Source organism: Elgaria multicarinata, chromosome 8, assembly GCF_023053635.1.
Source record: "Elgaria multicarinata webbii isolate HBS135686 ecotype San Diego chromosome 8, rElgMul1.1.pri, whole genome shotgun sequence".
Taxonomy (NCBI): domain Eukaryota; kingdom Metazoa; phylum Chordata; class Lepidosauria; order Squamata; family Anguidae; genus Elgaria; species Elgaria multicarinata.
In genome coordinates, this window is record NC_086178.1 from 73,095,795 (window position 1) to 73,119,018 (window position 23,224).

General features: G+C 41.5%; 1 protein-coding gene across 1 annotated transcript in view; it reads right to left on the reverse strand.

Moving 5' to 3' along the window:
* The window catches only part of CPXM2 (carboxypeptidase X, M14 family member 2), a 113,366-nt gene that overhangs the window by 40,222 nt on the left and 49,920 nt on the right, over positions 1–23,224 (reverse strand). The window contains exons 4-7 of the mRNA XM_063132778.1: positions 21,795–21,934; positions 7,371–7,455; positions 4,218–4,368; positions 448–536 (exon numbers count right to left, since the gene is read on the reverse strand). Of these exons, the coding sequence (XP_062988848.1) occupies positions 448–536; positions 4,218–4,368; positions 7,371–7,455; positions 21,795–21,934 (465 nt within the window). The remainder of the gene's footprint in view (positions 1–447; positions 537–4,217; positions 4,369–7,370; positions 7,456–21,794; positions 21,935–23,224) is intronic.

The window sequence follows — 23,224 nt, forward strand, 5'->3', positions numbered from 1 at the left end:
ATGCAAGTCTGGATCCAAGCTCATTTATCCAACTCAAGTTTGTCAACTAGCTGCAAGTGTGGCTTTTTTCTGCATAAATAATAAAAAGACCTCACATTCCATCTGTAATGCAAGCAATAAAAGTGATTTGATGAATCTTTATATCAGGAGCTTTTAGTTTTTTACTCCCAAATCACTGCAGTGAATTTCAATGGGATAGGATTTCTGTGACTCAGAGGTAGTGGGGTGTGTGTGTGTGCGTGTGTGTGTGTGTGTGTGTGTGAGAGAGAGAGAGAGAGAGAGAGATACACAGACAGACAGACATAACGTGAAGCCACCAAGATGTTTTCTGAACATGGTGCATTTTCAAAGTCACTCCCATGCTAATGATCCATTGATAAAAAGGTCCAAAAAACACACATGCACACACACGAGTCCTCATCAGAAATTTGGTTCTGAGTGTCCTACCTGCCTCATTTCTTTGTAGTTATGATGCTTAAAATCAAGGTTGTCTGTTGTTGTCATTTCATTTCTTCTGTGATAATAATTATTTGGATCTGCGAGTAAAAACAACACTTTTTTTCATGTTAGGGTATACGAAAACCAAAATAAATAATGTAGTGGGGACACACCTTCATCTAAAAGCACATAACATATATATAAAGAACTTTTAAATGGGGGGGGGACAAAGCACTTTTGGAAATATTAACACTGTATGTAAATCCTGCATGCATTTTTGTGGTGTCTATATTTTCCTCTTCCTTACTTTTGTTACAATCCACCCACAAAGAAGAAGACAGTAAGTTCGAAGAAAGGAGGACATTTTATCTCCTTTAACCATCCCACTGCACTCCCACACCCTCAGTCAATCCATCTATGGGGACCCATGCATACAAGCAGACTACTATGAGCTTTCCCACAAGAAGCTATTAATCAACTGTTAATTGGCTGTATCTACTTTGGCTTTCACTGCAGAATTGAGTGTTACCCAAGAACATTTCCTTTCCTCTAGGTGGCATTGTGGTATAACCAAATAATGCAAATACACAAGTGAAAAAAGCAATTCCTTTCCCTTTCCCAATTAAATGCTACATTTTCCCTGCTCAAAAAAAAACCCTCACTGAAAGTGCTCATTAGAAACAGAAGCAAAAATGGAGGGTCCCAATTTATCAAAAGATCCTGTAAGCAACCGTGAGTAGGGAAAATGAGTGCACAATAAAGGTATCATGTAGAAAAGCTCTATATCACAGGCTGGAATTAAATCCAATAGGCAGCCAAATGTGTATTTAGCTATTATATCTGTCAAGGCATTCAAAACAACAAACAAAAATGTTACAGAGAACACAACGATCTCCCCAATGAGGCTCGCCTGGCACCAACGCTGTTATCTTTTGGACACCAGGTCAAGTCTTTTCTCGTCTCCCAGGCATTTAACAGCAGGTGCTGAGGTGTTGTTGTGGTTTTCTTAACTGACCCCAGAATAGTAGTTTTTAAATGGGTATTGTTTGTTTTTATGCTTTTTATGGGTTTAAATTTTGTATATTTGTTTTTAATGTTTACTGTTTTAAATCTTTGTAAACCGCTTTGGCTATGGGGCAGCATCCAAATGTAATACATACATACATACATAAAATAAACACAATAAAAGAGCTGCTGGTTGAGCTGGACCTGAACTTTTTGGCCCAGCTGAATTAATGAGGGAGCAAAAATCCTCCTGAAGATTGTGGGGGCTGAACAGTCAGCGGGGAGAAGCCCAGGGAGGTCTGAGGAATCCAGTTGTGGGGTAAAGCTTGATGAGGTTTTCGTCAGTTTGGCCCAGAGATGTGAAATTTCTGGAAATGTTGAACCCATGGGAGGAAAACGTTTCCCCACCCCCACCCCACCCCAAAAAAAAAATCAGGAAAAAATCAGATTTTTTTTGAAAAAAATAATAATTTGCAATATTAGCACTTTTCACAGATTGAAAGTCACTTTGTTCCTTTGGGAGCATAAAAAGTAATTATGTACAAGTCGGTTTGGCATTAAATTATCACATTTGGTATATTAAAATTATTACAAATTGAATATATTATATTAAAATTATATATATTAAAATTATTATATACAAATTATTACAAATTGAATTTACTTTTTTAAATTTTTACTTTTTTTTTTTTGGGGTAATAAATGGAGCTACAAATGGAGCTTTAGGGAACCTCTTTGGTTTTGCCAGTTGATAAGGAGCAGGCAAAAAACAATTTAAAAAACAAACAAACAGAAGAAACCATCAACATAAGTAACAATGAAAATTATGTCTCTGCTAGTCCTCCACAGTGTCAAGCAGATAAAAAAGCACCCATAAAAAGAAATGAGTAAAAGACGGGGACCAAGATTCCATAAATATGCATGAAATTTAATCCGACTCATTTTTTGAGCTATAACTGTTACTATCAGTTTCAGTCTCAGTTTGCAAACTAGGACTTGCTTGTCCCCGGTGCACAGAAATTGTAATGATCTGATACTACATAGCTTTTTAAAAATCATTTGGAGAAGTAAATATATGAACACCTTATCTTAAACAGTTTATTCATCATGGTAAAATAAAACACTCCACAATCTGTTTTTTCTTCAATTTTTTTTAAAAAAATGATAACAAGAAGACTTCGGGGGGGAAACGCTTTTTTCTGATTTTTTTTCCGGGGGGGGGGGGTGGTCCAGGCCTTCACATTTCTAACTCAGACAGATTCTATCCTGTCTTCTGCCAGCTTGAGTGACTCGGTGCGCAATAAGTTGGGCCAGATGGCAGAAATTCAGTAATTATTATTTTTGCATTAAAAAAAATCCACAAATTATGGCTGGAAATTGTGCAAAATGTTCCCGGATTTCAGGAAAAAAGCCTGTGACTCAATTGACAAATGCAAGCCAAGCCTGGGACTCCAGAAAAATCCAATGATCCCCAAACAGATAGTTTTCCCTGCAACAGACATCCCTAATCCAGCATGGCTCAGGTGATATGAGAGACTAATAGGATCCCATCTAGCCCTATAAATCTAGATGGGACCCTGCTGGATATAGTTTACTCTAAGGAATATTAATAATGCTGAGTCAGCATACTGATTCTCTACAAAAAGGCCGGGCAGGCAGGGGATTGAGGGAAATTAAAATAGCACCATCAGCGTATAAAAGGATAGATATTCTATTTTAACCTACTTTCACTGGAAAACATTGCCTGGATTTTAAGAAAGCTACTACGTCATTTATAAATAGAGTCAAAAGTACAGGGAAACCAAGAAGTACCCGTTGCTGCTGGTCCAAATGAGAATCAGCACTAGTATCTTTCAATAGAATGTATGCTATCAAAATGTCAATAAATAAACTGGGGGCAGGGGAAGGTGCTGAAATCTTAAGGGTTTATGGTCCAGTATTACTGCTATGCAATCACCATTAACTTTAGGTTGTACAGGAAGCATCGGTGTACGTAACCACCTTCTGACTTCTCCATTCCAAACAAGTAGTAGACTGTACCACTACCCTCTTTGGAAGACCTTAACTGCAAGCAAACAATGATGATGATTCTGCAAAAAAAAAAAAGATCATCCTGCCTTGCAGCAACCATTCTATGACACAGTCATAAATAAATAAATGCAGTGAGTACTCAAAGGCATTTACTTCTCTGCCTGTACTCAGACACACACACACAGAGCTTTGTATCCAATTTGTGAAAGAACTAGAAAGAAAATGGCATCTATCCTTTTCAGGCTACTACAAGTCCCTGTGTGTCATTCATTATCCGGCTGCACAGCAATACTCTGACAACCAGAAAGGAAATGGAAGCGCTAGCTTGTGCACCTTCTTTATCTTCCTCTTCTGTTAGCGCCTGTCATATCCCCCCTCCTGCGGTCTCCTTTATGAGGATCATTTTGCGGTCTCTCTGCTGTTAGGACTGTCAATGGACTGAAGGGTGCCCCACCCACCCAGCTGATTAATTGCCTACTTTTAGTTAGCATAATGATTCATTAACTTCAAGGAAAGATATCCATTCAGATGGTACTCTGGGGCTTATTTACTAAGGATGTTTTATTAACCCTTGACAAAGTAACAGGAAAGAATCATTCATTCTTCTGGAAAATGTCTCCAACGCATCACCTGAACCATTGATGACTCATTCAGTGTCTGCATGCATTGGAGTCAGTCCAGAAACCTTCCTAAGGATCTTTTATGTCCATTACGCCAAGCCTGATTCTAAGCACAGCTCTTACCTGGGAGAGGACAGCCTAGGATCTCCAGTCTCATGCATATGCTTCCTTCTTCATACCACGTTCGAGGGTTTATTCGAATGTAACGTGCAACCAGCGGTACCGGCAGCTCGTTGAGGACTGGAATCTCCTTCTCACTGTTGCCTTCAAAAATCTAGTTCAACACACAAGGAGTGGTCATCATTAGTAACAACAACACCTGAAACAAGTCAAAAGTTAAAAGATGGGATTAGACCATTCCCAGGCCAATTGGAATGAATAAGAAACCAAGAATATATTATAATCCGGGGTCACATTTTCTTCAGCTTCAGTGCAACATGATTAATTCCTTTAAGGCACAATGAATTCCTCTGAGGAGTGGAGTGTGGATAGGGCAATTTACTTTCCTATTCCTCTGCTCTTTCTAGGTCAGCCTTCCCCAACTTGTTGCCCATCAGATATTAGGACTTTAACTCTCATCAGCCCCAGCTAGCATAGCAAATGGTGAGGAAAGCTGGGAGCCCAGTCAGAAGGGTCAGCAGTTTTATAAGCCTAGAAGGGGCCTGATTTCCCCACCCCCACCCCCCAGCACCCCTCACATCCTGAGCCACGCTGGAATGAAAGCTGCAGTTCTACCTTCCAGCCATCCAGGGCCGGCGCCAGACTATTGTGCGCCCTAGGCAGGCGCGCCGTACTAAAGCCGCCCTGCGCCCGCTCTGATGTTGGGGTTGGGGAGCGGGGCAGTGGCTTCGAAGCGGCACACCCAGAAGTGGCTTCTGGGCATGCTGTTCTGAAGCCAAACCCACCCACCCCATGCCCACTCCTGGCTTCGAAGCCAGGACACTGGGGTTGGGGGGTGGCCGGGGCGGCGGCGGCTTTGGAACAGCGTGCCCGGAGGCCACTCTAGGAGTGCAACTTCGGGGTGTGCCGTTCAGCGCCCTCCTTTGCTTGGCGCTCTAGGCCGCCACCTGAGCTGCCTCTATGGCAGCGCCGGCCCTGCAGCCATCTGCAGTCATGATGCTACTTGCAAGCTCTCACTGAAATGTACCAAATAAGGGGACCTTGTGATATTTTACTGTTTATTGCAATTTATCTATAATGTAAATGTTGTTTGGAATTCGAATAGTCAGATAGAGTGACCATATGATAAGGAGGACAGGGCTCCTGTATCTTTAACAGTTGCATAGAAAAGGGAATTTCAGCAGGTGTCATTTGTATATATGGAGAATCTGGTGAAATTCCCTCTTCATCACAACACTTAAAGTGCAGGAGCTATACTAGAGTGACCAGATTTAAAAGAGGGCAGGGCACCTGCACCTTTAACTGTTGTGATGAAGACAGAATTTCGTCAGGTTCTCCATATATACAAATGACACCTGCTGAAATTCCCTTTTCAGTACAACTTTTAAAGATACAGGAGCCATGTCCTCCTTTTCATATGGTCACCCTAGGTAAGGATGATAAGTGGTTAATCCTGTTGGGAGTAGTAGTGAGGGAATTGAATGTTGGAGTGAATGCTGATTGGCTGCTGGATTCAAGTGTTTGAAGGGGAGTGGCAATTAGCAGAAGCAGTGTGAGTTGACAGAGTGAAAGAGAGTCTGGGTTTGTCTGTAGAAGTGGTTAGATCAGAGTAGAATCAGTGTTTTATTGTTTTGGGAAACAGCGGCAATAGGAGGAGATAGATTTGACTAGTGGGTAGAGTAGGCAAAGATATATGAGATACTGTATTGTATCAAACAAGTATTGCAACAAATGCAACCACAGGACTGATAAACTGCATGAATTTACTTATTGTTAAATAAAAGTTATTTTGTTCATAAACTGCATTGGATTCTTAAAGTACCTGAGGTAAGGTACTGGGATATATGGTGGCAGTAGTGAAGTAAAAGGGTGAATAGAGTGCAGGGCTGGTTGCTGTGGGGCCGAGAAATGTCAGTGAATCACAGAACCAGTGAGCAGCAGTATTCCCACTGGGTTCATGGTTGGGATCCTTTATAGAGAGAAAGGTAAAAAGGAGACCCAAAGGTAGCGGTTGTGATAGACCTGGGCTCCACTACCAAAATCTGAGAAATCTGGTTCTTTACAGCTCTCATGGGATCTTTTCTTTAATAATAATAATAATAATAATAATAATAATAATAATAATAATAATAATAATAATAATGCCAGTGGACATTGTTTTTGAAGACATGTAATGGCCTGGAGAGAAATAACTGAAAACTAAAGAATTATCTGATGTCCAAGATCATGTCTTTATGACATCTTTTAGCATGAATAAACACCACCACAGAGAGAGAGAGAGAGAGGGTAGAGAGAGGTTAAATAATTACTTAACTGCTTGATATGAGTGGTTACACAGCCCCACATGTTCAGGAACCCTGATAAGCCAAGGGTCTCAGCTGCATTCACCCTTAGAGACCTTCCCTGTCAACACAAAGAGGTCGGGAGTGCAGGAAGATGGGATGGAGTTTATATACCAGGCTCCCTCCATGTTTACAAGAAAGCCTTCTTTGGCAAATACCGGAAGAGGACTAAGATCTGTGCCATATATCTATGTAACAATGTGTAAAATTGAACATTGGAATCCAGGTCCAACTATCAAATACGGGTTTTTCTATGTGGGCCATTTATTGTGTGCTTGTGATTCTCTACTCAAGATTGCTTATGGGTTCTTTAGATGACATTGTGACCCACCAGTTTTGCTTGTTTTTAAATAGCACTTTCAGCAAGTTTTTTGTTTGTTTGTCTGTTTGTTGTTTTTGTATCAAGAAAATGCAGTATTGTTTGTGAAAGCAAAAGAAAATGCTTTCTTTACTCATGTACTATTCCAGTATATTGCAGCACTACCTAGAAACAGAAAAGCAGGAAAGGAAGCACCCTTTGTGTAGTTCCCAGATCTCAATTCTGCAACAAAACTTAAAATAGATACAACCAATTAACAGTCTTGTGTAGAAAAGCTTAATTTCTCTTAAGCTTCATTAAGTACATGCTCTCTGACCATTTCAATTATCCAGCCTCTGTTCATGGACACATGACAGAAAACCTTCACTTTAATTTGAGGTAGTCTTGTAACAGCTTATAAACTGTTTTTGCACTGTGTTGGGACAGTTTATTAATATGGAACTACGACTACTACATGCATGTGATTGAGAAAATATTATATTACGTGATACTAACCATGTCTCCAGAACCATTTTTGACCGTGATCCATGCATGGCTATCATTGCTCACCATAACTTTGTAAGACGTTACCCAGTCACTCCTAGAAAGAAGCGAGAGGGTTTTCTTTAAAATGATGCATATGTATTTACAAAATCACATTCTATTCTAGTAAAAGTCCTGATTTGCATGATATCCAAAGGTGGGGGGAAGCAAAAGTTACAGATTTGTCCTTCTGAGTACAAAGCTTTATGTACTTAAGGGTGCAATCCTATGCATGTTGATACAGAAAAAATCCTATGCATGTTTAGAGATGGCTGGCTGGAGAATGCAAGACATTGTAGGGGGGTTTTCTGACTAAACATGCATAGGATAGTGCCTTTAGAAAGCAGTCCTATAACCCTGGGAGAGCCTCCCAAGGACTATAGGATATTTTGGGGACTGCAGGGCATTGGATTTTTGGAAGCTTCTCATCTCAGAGGCTTCCGCCTAAAGGGGTGTAATCCCATAGGACTGTGCCCTTTGTCTTAGACGTCTGGATTTGAATCCATGTGAATTCAACCACATTAGTCCTCACTAAGGTTTGCCCCCCCACTTCTTTTTTTGCCAGGCTCTTCATCATTAACAGCTATAGAAGATGGTGTCTAGGGACCATAGGTATGTACTGTATAAAACATTTTAACATCGATAACACATAACCATCACAAAAAACAAACAGGATAACAGCAGGGCAATCTAACATTTAGCCAGGGAGGAGCAAAGCCACCTCATGGAAAGCCCTGCTGCTTGCAATGAGATCGACCACCTCACTGTAATCCCACCCAGCTCCTGCCAGCAAGACCAGAAGGTGTTTGTGTGTGGCGGGAAGGGAGGGGGCTTCAGCTCAGCAGAACTTTATGTTTTAAATTTTGTCACATTGGCAGGAATGGGGAGGGGGTGATTATGCCAGCTCCAGACTGGCAGTGGGAGCTTTCCATCCACAAAGCTGGGAGGCACTGGGCAGCTGGGGCAGACAAAGTGCCCCTGTCAGCAAACCCCTCTCCATTGGCAAGAGACGGCTTCAGCCCCATCTTAACACCCACCCACCCAGCTGGCGCATCTGGAAGTCAGGATTGCTAAGTAAAAGACCACCAGCAGTAAGCTAACCAATTATTCCCCATCTGAGCTATCTTTGGTGATGGTCGAGTTTTACCTGTGTTGGCAAAAATCCAAGGACTTGCTACCACACAACTCCTGGTAAAACCCCCAATGCTGAAATGTATCCTTTTATGTTCTCTACAGTAGAAAATCACAACCCAAAGTACCTGTAGTGCTTCTGCAGTCTGAAAAGTAATACTATAATGTGGACAGAGCTCCTCAAATAGTTGGTTAGTCAACTCAAACCACAGCCTCATTGGACTCTCTGCTTTTTCTGGACAACTTCCATAGCTCCCTTCACAACCTTCTCTCTTACTATTCATTTCCTTACTGCCAACAACAAACTTGGGTTATTTCCCCCCTCGCTTGTTGTGGGTTCCCTTCCCCAGTCCTTCTTTTCATGGATTGCTCTTTTTGTCATCTCTGTACTTTCTCCATTCTTCTTCCCCTTAAATCCTCACTGTCTCCTTCCTTCAGGTACCCACTACCATTACTTCATCCCTTTTCCCCTCAGCGTAACTGCCTCTGAGCCTCTCTTCCAGTAACTGTTGTGCATCTCGACTGAGGTCCAACTTAGCTTTCAAAATCTCAGTCCCTCTTTCTGCTCACGCAGCTTCTATGGGGTTTAGTTAGGCCTTAGCTAGACTTACCTTATAATCCGCGATGGAGGAGGGAAGATCTCGCATTGTGATTAACACGAGATCCCTCCGTTTACACGTGAGGTGCGATGACCTCAGTGAGGCATTGCACCCACCATTTTAAAATTATTTAAAATGTAAGTTTTACAGTTTAAAGGTAAGGTGTGGTTTGTTTGTTTTTTCCCTGCTCACCCCACCCTAACCCCGATGGGCGCAGCTCCCAGCTCCACACGAGTAATCGGTCGGAGCTGGGTCAAACCGTAGCAACGGGCCACATGTTCCGCAGTCTCGGGGTCAGCCAAGGACCACAGAAAAAGTGGGCCCAAAGGGGAGGGCTCTATCCCAGGGCAAGGGAGAGATGATCCCTCCCAGATCCTGGGATCCCCTGTGCATCATGTGGATGATCCCGGGGTTCGCTCTGTGACGAAGCCCGGTCTAGCTAAGGCCAGTGTCTCTGCACATGCATTTTTCTCAGCTTTCACTTCTACCAAAGAATGATTCTATTGCAGAACTATTTTTAAAAGTCTAAGTCTGAAGTTCTGAACATGGGCCAAGTGAAACATTCTAAGTTCTATTATGCGTGATTGGTTTATTTGCTTCAGAGTAAGCACAGGCAGCCTCAGTTCAAATCAGGACTGTGGTGCTCTGGGAAGGTTTTTAAAGCTGAAATTTCATGCCACTCTGTGGGGGAGTTGAAAAACAAAGAAAATACCTCCAGCGGAGACCTCTGTGGGATTAGAAACAGGTTTAGTTTGGTCCTAAGTGTTCAGATTGGAACACAGGAAGCTGCTTTATACTGAAGCAGACTATTAGTCCATCTAACTCATCACTGTCAATACAGAGGCAGTATTTCAGAAAGGAGACTTCCCCAGTCCCACCTGGACATACTAGGGATTGAAGCCGATGTCCTGATTAGGCGTCTCAAGTCTAACTAGCTGTAAAGTGATACAAAACAATGTAACTGCTACCAATTTCAAAGCTTCATACAAGTTCTTACTTTATTCCTCCCTTTTTTGCAATACCGAAAGTGATTGTTGTACCTAATCGTACTGTGATGATATATACTTTGGAGAAAACATTCCATTCAGCAATGTTAGAGAAGAGAAATTCAGGAGATGATGAACCCAGTCCAAATGTCAGACAATGAGAAAATCAATTTCCATGTGGAAAGGAGAAAAAGCAAGATTGAGAGAAAGCACAAAATTCCCTCATCTTAAATACTGAGAATAGAGTTTAGAGATACTTAATTGGTTAATTAACTGAATTACCAAATTAGTTAAAAGCAGGAGAATTGAAATTAAAAACGAAACATCAGTAGTTAATTTGGATTTTTGTTTGCTTTATATAACCATTACAATGTCAACAATTTAGTGTAACTTAGAAGTATCAGTGACACATTCAATAAACCACTTGTCTATGATTTTATTCTACATCTATCTTAGATATTTCCTAACATAACTAATATTCTAGAAGCTGTCATAGTCTTTGGTATGGCAGTTTTAATTACATTGTAATTAAATAATGGGTTTGCTAGTAAACAATATGGGTTAAGCATTTTGAAAAGGCAAATAATCAACCTTTAATTTTCTCACTTGTTTGTTATACAGATCTGTAGATGGATTTATATCACGAAAATGACGTATGCTGCAAATGTTTCCAAACCATATCCGCTATGTCCATACTTTACTTACTGTCTACAGGAAAAAGTAGTGTATGAAGTAGGTGCCCTTAGAATGAATGTGACCCATCCTATACCAACAAATAATAATAACAAAACTAAACAAAAATACAATAATAAAAGTATAAAAATATTCAAAAAAATTGACTTGGAAGTAAGCCACATTGAACTCAGTGGGACCTGTTTCTGAATAGAAGTGTGTTTGTTGTTGTTTATTCGTTCAGTCACTTCTGACTCTTTGTGACTTCATGGACCAGCCCACGCCAGAGCTTTCTGTCAGCCGTCGCCACCCCTAGCTCCCCCAAGGTCAAGTTTGTCACCTCCAGAATATCATCCATCCATCTTGCCCTTGGTCGGCCCCTCTTCCTTTTGCCTTCTGCTTTCCCTAGCATCAGCATCTTCTCCAGGGTATCCTGTCTTCTCATTATGTGGCCAAAGTTCTTCAGTTTTGCCTTTAATACCATTCCCTCAAGTGAGCAGTCTGGCTTTATTTCCTGGAGTATGGACTGGTTTGATCTTCTTGCAGTCCACGGCACTCTCAGAATTTTCCTCCATCACCACAGTTCAAAAGCATCTATCTTCCTTCGCTCAGCTTTCCTTATGGTCCAGCTCTCGCAGCCATAGGTTACTACGGGGAATACCATTGCTTTAACTATGCGGACCTTCGTTGTCAGTGTGGTGTCTCTGCTCTTAACTATTTTATCAAGATTTGTCATTGCTCTCCTCCCAAGAAGTAAACGTCTTCTGATTTCCTGGCTGCAGTCAGCGTCTGCAGTAATCTTTGTGCCCAGAAATACAAAAAACCAGCAATAAATAAAATATGAAAGAACTTTCTAAAATTAAAGACATTTGAATCATGGAGAACATGATGGGAGTCCATGTTGAATTACTTCAAAAATATTATTTGCCTAAAGTCTGCAAAATTAGGGATATGTATCCTATTTATAGTAATCTAAAAATATAGAAGGAAAGAACGACCATCTGCGTAAAAAAAATTAATGAATTCATTATCAAGGTTATTTTTGAGCACAGAACACATGGTCAAAATCTGCAAGTTTAAGAACTTAAAAAGCAATGCAGACGATGCATGCTAGCTTTGATAAATACTCATAAGAGGAAAAGAATGTTTAGATCCCACTATCTGACCAGGTGCCAGATATTTGAAATCCATTTTTTATTCAGAAACTTGCTATTAGTATAGTTTCATTTTCTATTGAAGTCACCCCTCTTTTTTTCAAGATACCTTTGTTTTAGTAAAAATTTCTGATACTCACACACACACACAAAACCACATACATATATATCATAGCTTTCTATGTGCTGGGACACACACGAACCATTTCATTTCTTAGAGGTGAAACTGTGAGCAGATGTTGGTAGGGTCCATTAAAGTTGTTTTATGGGGCAGACGTGGCTGGTGGGTAACTATTTTGCCATGTTTATGTTCAAGTATATGGCACTGTTCAGACATTACTGTGAGCACCATGGTATCTCAGGTCCACCATCTTAAATAGGCAAGGTTCCTAATAATAATTTATTTCTTACCCGCCTCTCCATTTTGATCGAGGCAGGGAACAACAATAAGCGATAAAATTATTGTCCTGTAGACATAATCGATCCAAGTATAGTGTAGGCTTTTTCAGATATTATGGGGAACATGCATTGAGCCACAATCCTTCTTGCCCCCTCTATGTGACTTCGGAGTATCTTCTGAACATGTTTTGGAAACAATAGGAGTTTCAATGTGAGATTTTCCCAGAGATGAATCCCAAGAGACATTTCTGCTTAAATGAGTTTGTCAGACTAGCTCTAATCCCTGAAGTACTTAAAGGATTTGTCCCTATCACCAGGTAACCTCACACTTAAATGCAATTCACGTGATTGACAGTTTCCATTCACCAGAGGGTCAAGCCTGAAATAGCAGGATTGAAGATGCATTGGGAAAGTTCAGGGAAATGCTTTCCCCAATATATGCAGCACCTGAAGATAGAATTATTCTTTCATTGGCACAAAAGTCCAATTTAATTACATTATGCGAACCCATCAAAAATTAATGGAAATTCTAAAAATGGCCCAAAGAACAAGTTTTCACCTTTTTCATATATCTTCGTATGTCCACAGCTAATGAGTTTTGAATCAAATAATACTCAATTATTAGACCAGGCTGAGATTTTTCTGACTTGTTGATTTGGTGGTTGTCTACTGTACATAGCCAGATGACAAGAAAAACAATGTCAGCATTTAAATAAATTGGTCATCTTAGGACAGTGATCATTTTAAAATGTTTAAACACCTGATTTTTCTGGCTACTCATAACATTAAGAGAAATACCACATGTGGCTCAGCAGATGAGCCAAGTTACTTCAAATGTGTATGCATATTCCCTTTTCCTATTCTCAAACATTTGCAGCCTGTCATGGAAGCTGTAGAGCAGTCTTTCTCTCCAGATGTTTGACTACATTTCCATCAGCCTTGCTGGCAGAAGATGATAAGCCTTTCAGTTCAACATATCTGGAAGGCACCAGATTGAGATCTACACCTCATGTCACATTCATACAATCCCATTATGGTAACATTATATACCTCATGTAGCCCAAACAATGACATCTCTTGTGGTATTTTGGATAATACCAAACAAAATACAGGAAATAACACTAGGAAAATGGTATACAGAATGCCACCCAACAGTTATCAGTGCACTTCAAAACTGATAAAAAGCACTAGTGTAGATCTAGCCCAGGTTGTGGAATGCTGACTTAGAGGGCACAGAAGTATGCAAGTTAGAACCTATGGATGCATGTTCTTATCATTGCACTGGTGGAAATGTGCATGGTCCTGATTTAGATTGGGACCTTGGAACTTTGGGAAAGAGGTTAAATCTTTCCCACCCACCTCTTTTCTTTTCTTTATAATTCCATACACACACCCGGTAGGATGAAGGTTTAATCCTTCTCTTCCAAAGCGTACTGATCCCAATCTAAATCAGGACTGTGCACAGTTACACTGGATCAAAACAAACAAACAAACAGCCTCAGCTCTCCCAACACAATTATTGGGATGTGTAAATTGAGCCCCCAGACCCAAACTTTATTGTCTCTCTTAAACAAGACAGAACAGTAACAGGAAATTCCCCATTCCACCCAGAAACCTTTTGAACTGGCCTCTTCCGTACAGTGGTATTTAGCATTATCCTACCACTGATCCCTACTGAATTCTCCAGATGTCATTGTAGAGAACTTCTGGAAAGTATGGCTCAGTTCATCTCCTCTCCGCTTGGGGTACATTCTGGTCAACGTTCCACAGTAGATCTGGGGCCAAGGGAACAGGTCTAGCAGCCTTCTCCATGTCTGAGAATACATATATTTGTGTATATCTCCTGATGCCTATCTTAAGTGAAGTAGTATAAGAATGTTCTGTTTCATATGGTTTTTAGTGGCCAAGGTGAAGTAAGAAGTGACCATTCTAAGTTCTGTTATTAGGCCATGTTTTTATCGCAATTGGCTTTTCATTTCATTGGTTTTAGTATGTTCCTTCTAAGTGTTGCTGCTTCAAAACAATTCCAATTTAAGCAGGTGATGGCTAGGTTAGATGTTGGGAAAAAATAACATTATTGCAATACAGGCTGCCACTTCGACCACTGATGCTGTTTATGAGGTTTGCCTTGGTGCCTACATTTTTCAGCTGGCCTCCTCAAGTTTAACTTACAGATGAAAGGGGTTTCTCACATGTGGCCACTTCTGATCTCTATTAACAGCTCGATGGAGCTTCCAGCAAGCATTAAGTATCTCACTGAAAATGAATGCCAGTTACAAAAGAATGTGGCTTTCCTGTGACAAAGGGTCTATCACTGAAAAGAAAAAAGAAATAGTGATTATATAGAGTTTCCTAAGTTTTTCATTGCTTCCCTGCTCCCTCCTTCCCACAGCAGCCCTTCCAGCCCCCTGAAAATGCTACACAGAGAGACAGGAGACTCTGCTGAATGGAGAGAGCTATGGTATTGGGGGAGGGGATGGCCAAAAATTGGGTAGAGGGACCATCAACAAGCAGAGCATGTTTTCTTGCAGAAGGTCCCTTCCTCTGGTGGAAGGCAGGTCCTGGACCCAACTCTTGAAAAAGAAAAAAGAAGAAGAAAAGCCCACAACACAACATCCCAATGAGGAAACATACAATGTCTAAATGGAATCCAGTTTTCTCTCCAGTGTGGGTGACGTCCTACAGAGCAATCTGATCCCAAAGTCAAGGTATACAACCAAGACCCTCTCCCATTTTTTTAAGATTTGAAGTAAGGGCCCAGATTATTCTTCAGGTTCAAGCATGGTACTTATAGATAGACCCACCCCACCCACAGCAAATGAACCACCTATGTCTAAAATGTGGACCTTTGGCATTTCAGTGAAATTGAGTAATTATCCAATCCCTCATACTTATTGTTGCATGAATACACATGTAATACAAAAGCAAAGGGTGGGATATTAGACATGGTGACATGGGGATCTTCTGACCTAGATAATAACCCTAAACCTTCCCACTGGTCTTTGTGTCATGTCAATAGTTTTCTTAGGGAACAAACATGGAGAAATGAATCTTCAAAAAAGAAAACACAGCCTGAATGAATAAAGCTGGTGGGTAAAGTATGAGCTGTGGCCAAGGGAATAAAATCCCAAGCTTTCTTCTAGGCATTCCCCCCACCCTGAAATCCACACTGCAGCTAGACTGTACATATACGGACCCTTTCTCTGTCCTGACTCTGCCTTCATCTGGTTGCTCTAGAAGTCTGCCTTGCAAGCTAGGATATCTAAAGGCAATTCTGGGTCTCCAAAGATCTGAATGCAGAAGGACATAATAGTAAATGTGCTTTGCTAACTAGGTTGTTAGGCTGAAGAGAGATGTAACATAAAAAAGGCAGAGTGAAAACAACCAAACCAAAACAAAATGGGAGAGGGAAGGGACTATGGGAAATTCTAAAAAAAATAAAAATTGATCCAAGGGAATTTAGATAAATGATGTTGGTGCAATAGTGTTTCATGTTGTTGCTGATGCTGCAACACCATAATTTATCAGTTTAGATTTTTTTAAAAAATAGCAGCTCTGCTGCTGCTTGCAATGAGGGGATGCTATCTCTCTCTCTCTCTCTCTCTCTCTCTCTCGCACACACACACCAATAGAATGTCTGGTGTGACACTATGTCCTGATGTAGTGCTCAGTGGTTCACTTCTTGGCAAATTAAATTGCAGATGTTGGAGGGATGTCTGACCTGGATCTTGACCACAGCAAGGGGTAAAGCGTTAAATGTCCCCTACCCCTATGTTAGGTCCCAATCTGGATCAAGTCCACCTGTTTTTTGTTTGTTTGAGTGAAAAAAGAAAAAAGACATAGCTACTAGCTACTTTTTAAATATAACATGAAGTTTGACCCTAATTCTCTCTGAAGCTTCTGCTGCCATGTTCTCCTATTACTCTTCCCTGGATGGGACTTTACTGAAAAGGTATTCCAGGCACCTTTGATACAATCTGGAATCTTTTCTGACCAAAGATCATGCACTTCTAACAACTGTATAACAGTCATGAAGTTCTTCCTGCTCGGGAAATATATTTTGTTGCATTTTAATCCAAAACCCCTCTCAACTACCATAAGATATACAGCTACAGGACTAATTAGGAAGGCTTCATGTATAGTTTGCCAGTCAGAACAAAAGAGAAAGAGTATTTTTATCAGTACTCTAGAGTCTAGAGTATAACAAACTTTAGAAATAAATGGAAACTTTCATTAGAATTTCAATTAGAGTTTAAGCAATATTAAAGTTTTAGACTATAACCCTAAACACACGTACCTGGAATAAATCTTACGGAAATTATCACCTTACTTCTGGGAAGTAAGCTTAGGATCAGAGCATGAAATTGAGACAGATCTGTGTTTGGAGATTTAATTAATAGTATGCAACCATGTCATTCACTAACTCAAATTGCCTTGCGCTAACGTAAGAGAATTCTAGTACAACACCAGTAGTGTTAGCTTGTGTGATGAGTTTTCAGGGGAATCCTGTCATGCAAACTAACACTATTGGTGTTGTGCTAGAGGTCTCTTATGCTAGCACAATGTAATTTATGTTAGTGGAGTTACGTGGTTGGATACCACCCCAAATCCAATCCTAGAGGGCCAGGATGGGGCACCCAGAGGGCCAGTGGAATGTTTTGACATTTCTATTAAAATGCCACTGGACATGGAAAATTAATAGAACTGATTAGATTTCCATCAGCTATAGCAGAAGAATATGAGAAGCAGGGCCATTTCATCAGCTTTGCTGAAAACCAGCTTCTTTGGGCTTCCACACTCTCTTAACTGTTTCCATTTAAGCTGGTCAGTATATGAAGTACTATTTAACTTTAAGAATTGGTGGCTGAGTTGTTGTTTTATTTTGTGTCTTGTCTTTTACAGTGTAAGTTTTATAGATTGTATATAAGCCACACCGGCAGCCTTTTTGGCTGATGAACAGGGTAGAGAGACAAAGAAAGAAAGAAAGAAAGCCTTCAGGAATTTCCATATTTAAAATGTAATATCTCAGAAATATTCAGAATTTTTTTTCTGTTCCTATTCTTCAGAAAACTCATCATTTTTGGAGAACAGTAACACAGAAGTTTTCTGAGAATTTAATATCATGGATGTCTTCACCTTTTTGGTACTCATGTGTCAGACTAGGAGTCAGAATAAATAACAATTTGTTCTGATATGACAGATCTTAACAGCTCTGCTTGACAGTGAGCAGCAACATCTGCTGTTGAGAAAGTGTTAGAATAAAACTTCACTGGACTTTGTTTTAGTTTATCAGAGTGTACTTTCAAGATCCTTTGGGGAATAATGTAAATCACTAGCACGTGCAACAACTGTGGGGATCCTTTGAAAGTACACTGATGGCATGTGCATACAAAAATGATAATCTGATTCTTGGGCTAGCAGAAAGTCAGGAAGGTCTGTGTGATACTTACAAGAAAAGGATGTCTAGGTAGTGCCAAGTCCCTGCACTTTACCCTAAGGTCACAGCGTTACACAAAAAGGAAGCAATGAAAATATTTGCCAGAAACTGGAATGACAGAAAGAAACTCTAGTAGTTGTGCCAAAAAGATTGTTATGAGAAAGCACAGATACAGCCTTAAATTTATTGCAATCTTTTTTCAGCTCATCATGGCTTCCAATGTGCTCTCTATTCATGCTCAGAGAACTGCTTGATCAAAAAGACTAGCAATTCTCTCTGGATCCATGTAGGGGAATATACAACAAATGAGTCTATTTCATTATTGTTGGGAGAAAGCCCCACTCAAACTAGAGACTAGGGACATTTCTACACCTACCTTTTTCCCCAGGATCATCCCTGTGCATCCAAATGACACACAGGGGATCCCAGGAGCAGGCAGGGACGACCCCTCCATTTTCCTTGGATAATTCTTAGGTGCAGAAAGGGACTAGATCTTGCCTGGAACAAAAGCAGTTTGGTAGCAGATAGAGGACTTTCTGGTTTCGGGCACATTCCAGAAATATAGAAGAGGAAGGCACATCACACTATGGTTTGGAAAATCCAAATCAAGGGAGCAGTGAGGTGAAAAAGAAAAAGTTTAAAGAGAAAAATGAATCAACATGCATTGAAAGGTTGTATGAAAATCCACCTATACACATGACCACATCCTTTTATTTTGCATTCAGACTGGAATTATAAGTGTGAAGTCAGACATACTATAGAAGAACCATGACACCTCATGCACGTATACACAAGCATGCCAAGCCTCAAGCAAATCCAAGGCGGGATCTACACTACTGCTTTAAAGCGCTTTATAACAGTTTTGACAACTGTTGGGGCCCAGGACACACTGCATATACAGATTTTGAAATGTTTTCAAAGCACTTTAAAGCGCTTTAAAAGCAGTAGTGTAGATCCCCTCCCCCCAAGCCTCCCCTGATTTTTGGGGAATTTTTGAAAATCGGACACCCCATTTTCAAACATGGGGTTTGCTCTGACATTTTGACAGATACATTTTTTTGAAGTGGGCACCCTCACAGATGCCATCTAGATCCACATTCATGGCAAGTTTCAAGCAAATCCCATCATCCCCTGATTTTTGGCGGGGCTTTAACCTCTTAACTCACCCCAAATCAAGTCCCATGCTAGAACTATGTCAATTTTCACGTTAGAAACCTCAAACTCGGCACCATGATAGCTTATCCACATGCATGCATCCACATGTATACACATGCATGCCAAGACTCAAGCCAATCCAAGCCTCCCCTGATTTTGGGGGAATTTTTGAAAACCGGACACCCCAGTATCTCAGGGATTTAAAGCTGCAGACAGCTCAATGGGGCCATTTCAAAGGAAATCCCAACATGCCATGAATTGGGGAGTAGATAAACCTATATGAATCTTCTTCCACACTTGAAAAAATTATTTGGAACTTCAAAAAGTCTAAGTGAGCGCAGGAAGGACTTATCCCCTGAGTCAAAGCAAGACACACACAAACCATCCCTGCGAGGCGGGCAGGGGAGGAGGGAGGGAAGGCAGGCAGGCAGGCAGGCAGGCAGCAGACATTTCTGGGGGCACAAGGAAGTGCGGCAAGGATGGCTTGTTTCTTTCTAAGCCAGCAGTAACGCATTGCAAACCAACCCTGCGAGGCGGGCGCAAGGAGTGAGCAAAAGATGGCTTGTTTCTTTCTAAGCCAGCAGTAACGCATTGCAAACCATCCCTGCGAGGCGGTCACAGAGGAGGAGGACAGGCGGGCAGAGAGCCAGGCAGAGATATGCCATAGATCTAGTATGGGGGAGTCAGTCCCGGCAGATGTCCCACCACAGCAGCACCCCGGAGGGAAGGCAGGCAGGCAGCAGACATTTCTGGGGCAACAAGGAAGTGAGCCAAGGATAGTTTCAAAGCCAGTAATGCAAACCATCCCTGTGAGGCGGGAGCAGCACAGAGAGATGCCTTTTCTTTTGCATCCCATAACTAGGAGGCTAGGAGGATAAGAGTAAAGCTTTGTGATCCTTGCTTCAGAGTTGATTGACTGCACTGTGATCACAGCCATTATTAAACAACAACAACAATAGTAACGTTAATAATAGCAGTACTAATTAATATTAATAGCAATAATAATAACAACAACAACAATAAGGAGTTGAACCACAATGAAAGCCTGCATGACTTCACTGAAGAGGAAAAGCCAGGAGAACTTGGGCTATGGGGTGTAAATATAAAATGGAACAAATAAATAAATAAATAAATAAACAAAGGAGGGGTGGAATTAAAAGCAGCAGTGTTGCTGAATAAACAACAAGAAGGATTTTTTTTAAAAATGGCTATGTCTGTCTTTTACCAGTAGGAGGAAAGTGGACGTGCCCAGGGGGAGGGGGATATGCCAATTTTTGACTGGCCCTAAGTAAGTACCAGTCTTAAGAAGCTACCTGTCACTTCAACTCATGACAGGCATTAGTCTCCACTGGTTACTCTTTGAAGGGCTCTGATGACCCTCCAGGGCAGGACACAGTGTGTGCACTGGGCACGTCCACATGCCCTAGGGGACCTCATCCCCTTGCACCACATCTATTCAGTTGTTCACCAAGGTTAGGGTGGGTAGCAGTGCTGTGTTTCCTATCTGTTATTTATTTGCTTAGTATATGATTTCAGGTTGTGTTTGTGCATTTGGTGGGGCTACTGTTTTAAAAAAACACTGGGAAAAGTCCGTTCAGACTAAGAAAGAGAAGTTTCCCAGTATCCCAAGTTACTAAGTATCCCGTTTTGCCTATCCCCTCCTCCAACTTTGGGATTGGAGGATGCTTCATCAGGTGATCATGACTGGGAGTTGAATCTGCCTCTCAGCACTTCAAAAAGGTACCTCTCCCGCTTTTTTACCCTATTTTTCCAAAAATTATAGCAAGTGAACCGCACCACGCAGAGTGCTGAGAGTAGGCTCAAAATGACCCCCAGCCACAACTCTCTAAGCACAAGAAATTTCAGAAACATAGCTTTAAAAACAACACAGTTATGCCTTAATCTTTTCCGCAATGCAATCCTATGGGTGAAATTATCCAAAATGGCGGGCGGATCGCTCCGCGAAAAGAGAAGCGCTTCTCCTATGGCCGCTTCTCTTCACCATGCTTCTAAGGGTCTGCGGTCCGCTTCTACTCCGCCTCTGGGCAAGGCGGAGCAGGCCAATTCGCTTCTGATTCTCCAATTCTAATCGGAGCGAAACACATCCCTAGTCCATACCACTGGAGGCTGGTGGCTCTGATGTCAGTGGGGTATTGAATCTGCTCTGGGTTTCAGTCAGAACAGCAAAGCACCTTGGATAGCTCCTTTAGAGTTCTGTCTGAAATCCGGAGTAGATTCACCACCCCACTGACATTGGAGCCATCACCCTCCACTGGTTCATCCATGATGAGAAATAGCACTGAGTGTCACTGATTTAAAACTTGCGACCAGGATACCTGAGTGAGCGCCTTCTCCCCTATCAACCTGGCCAGTCGCTGAGGTCATCCAAGGGCATGCTCATGGTGGTTCCACATAGACCTACCCTCCAACTGGAGTCCACCAGGGGAAGAGCCTTCAGCATGGTGCCCCCCCTCTTATGGAGTTCCCTGCCTCTGGAGGTCAGGCAGGCGCCAACTTTGGATTCCTTTTGTCACCTCCTGAAGAAGTTGTTGCTCCAGGAAGCCTTTCCTTGATGACCAGCCACGGTTCACTTCACATTTTGCTTTTTTTTTAAAAAAAACTATTTTAATGTGTTTATATTCTGTTTTTATTTTATTTTATCTTGTACACTGCTCCAAAAGTTTCAGTGGGGAGTGGTATATAAATATTGTAAATAAATAAATAAAATGATTACATTTCCCCCGAAAAGAGTAAACAATGTTTATTTTTGGCTTGTGTTATGTAGTCTTACTATTGACTTCCTCCCTTTTAACAACATAAAACATCCATCCGAACATTAGAAAGTAAGAAAAATGTGGACTTACAGCCAGAGAGAATTCCTTCCCTGTGTGATAACGCCTGTGAACTTGGTTAGCCTCCGAGCATCCACTTCGATCCATTGGTATGGATCATTCCGCCCTGCGCACCAAGCGCCATCATAAAAATCATTTTCATTAACACCTGCCTGAAAAGAAGCCAAAGCTATCTTTATACATCTGAAATAAATCAACCATTTAAAGAAATAAACAAAGAAAACAAAGAGTTATACATCTAAAACAAACTTTGGGGCTCATTAGACGGGGGGTAGGGAATCGCTCGCTCTTGTGCTGGTTCTCTTCCACTTTCAAAATGAGCACTTTTTACCAAGAAGAGACCAGCTACCAGGTGGCCTGCAGCACCCTCTGTGGGCAATTTATAGTGTGACCTCAGAAGAGTCGGATTAAAACAGGTTTATTTTGTCGTTCCAAATCTGAGAAAAGGAGCAGGAAGTGCACGGGAGACAGACGATGACGGCAAAAGAACCTGTGAAAAACCGTGAGTGGCCAGTAACGAACGTACAATAAAACACTAATCTGATGACACTCATTACCTTAACTCCATATCTAGCAGTTATGTCTTTTTATATTTTTACTCTAGATTAGGTGCAGGAGGCTTGATCCAGATCTTAAAAGCTTCCCTACCCTCATGCTAGGGTCCCGATCTGGATTGGGGTCCCTACAGCAATTCAAAAGTAAAAAATGAAAAAGGAGGTATCTGCTAGATATGGATTTAAAGCTATGATTGTTGGGCCCATAGTTCACTCTAATTTCTACTTTTTGGTAAGAGCTGAGCCATGGGCTGCTGCCTGTGGTGAACGAAGAGCTGAGAACCAAGAGCCAGGAACAAGTCAGTAGACAGGGCTGAAATCAGAATCAAAGGCCAAACCAGGAGGGAGAATATAGACACAAGCCAGAGGTCAGGATCAAAGAGCTGGTCAGGTCTAAAGGATAAACTAGGAGCAGTGGTGCAGTTAGGTCATTTTACACTCTGAACTAATGAGTAGGGGTTCAGGGTGAGGTGCTCTTTAGATGGTACTGTGCATTACTTCATTTACTTCAAAATGTGGCAAGCCAGTCCTGCTGTGATTGGGGGCCCTCCTGCTCATTCTTTTGAGTGGGCCCCTGGAACTCTGCCCCAAAGTCCTACCCAATGGCACCACTGGAAGTAGGATGGGGGAGCAAGCCGAAAGTCAGGAAGGCAGGGCAGCCACACAGAAACCCAACAACTCCTGGTTTGAACCACAGACACCTATATTTAGTAGGGCTGTGCACCGCCTCGGATCCGAATCCTGAATCCAAAGTGGATCAGGGTGGTTCGGACCCTTCCGAACTGGATCCGAGGTGGTTTGGGTGAAGGCCGATGCAGTCCGAAGCCAATTGGCTCTGAAGCTTCGGGCCGCCTCAGCACTTCGGAGCCGGCCCCAGTCCCCACCCAT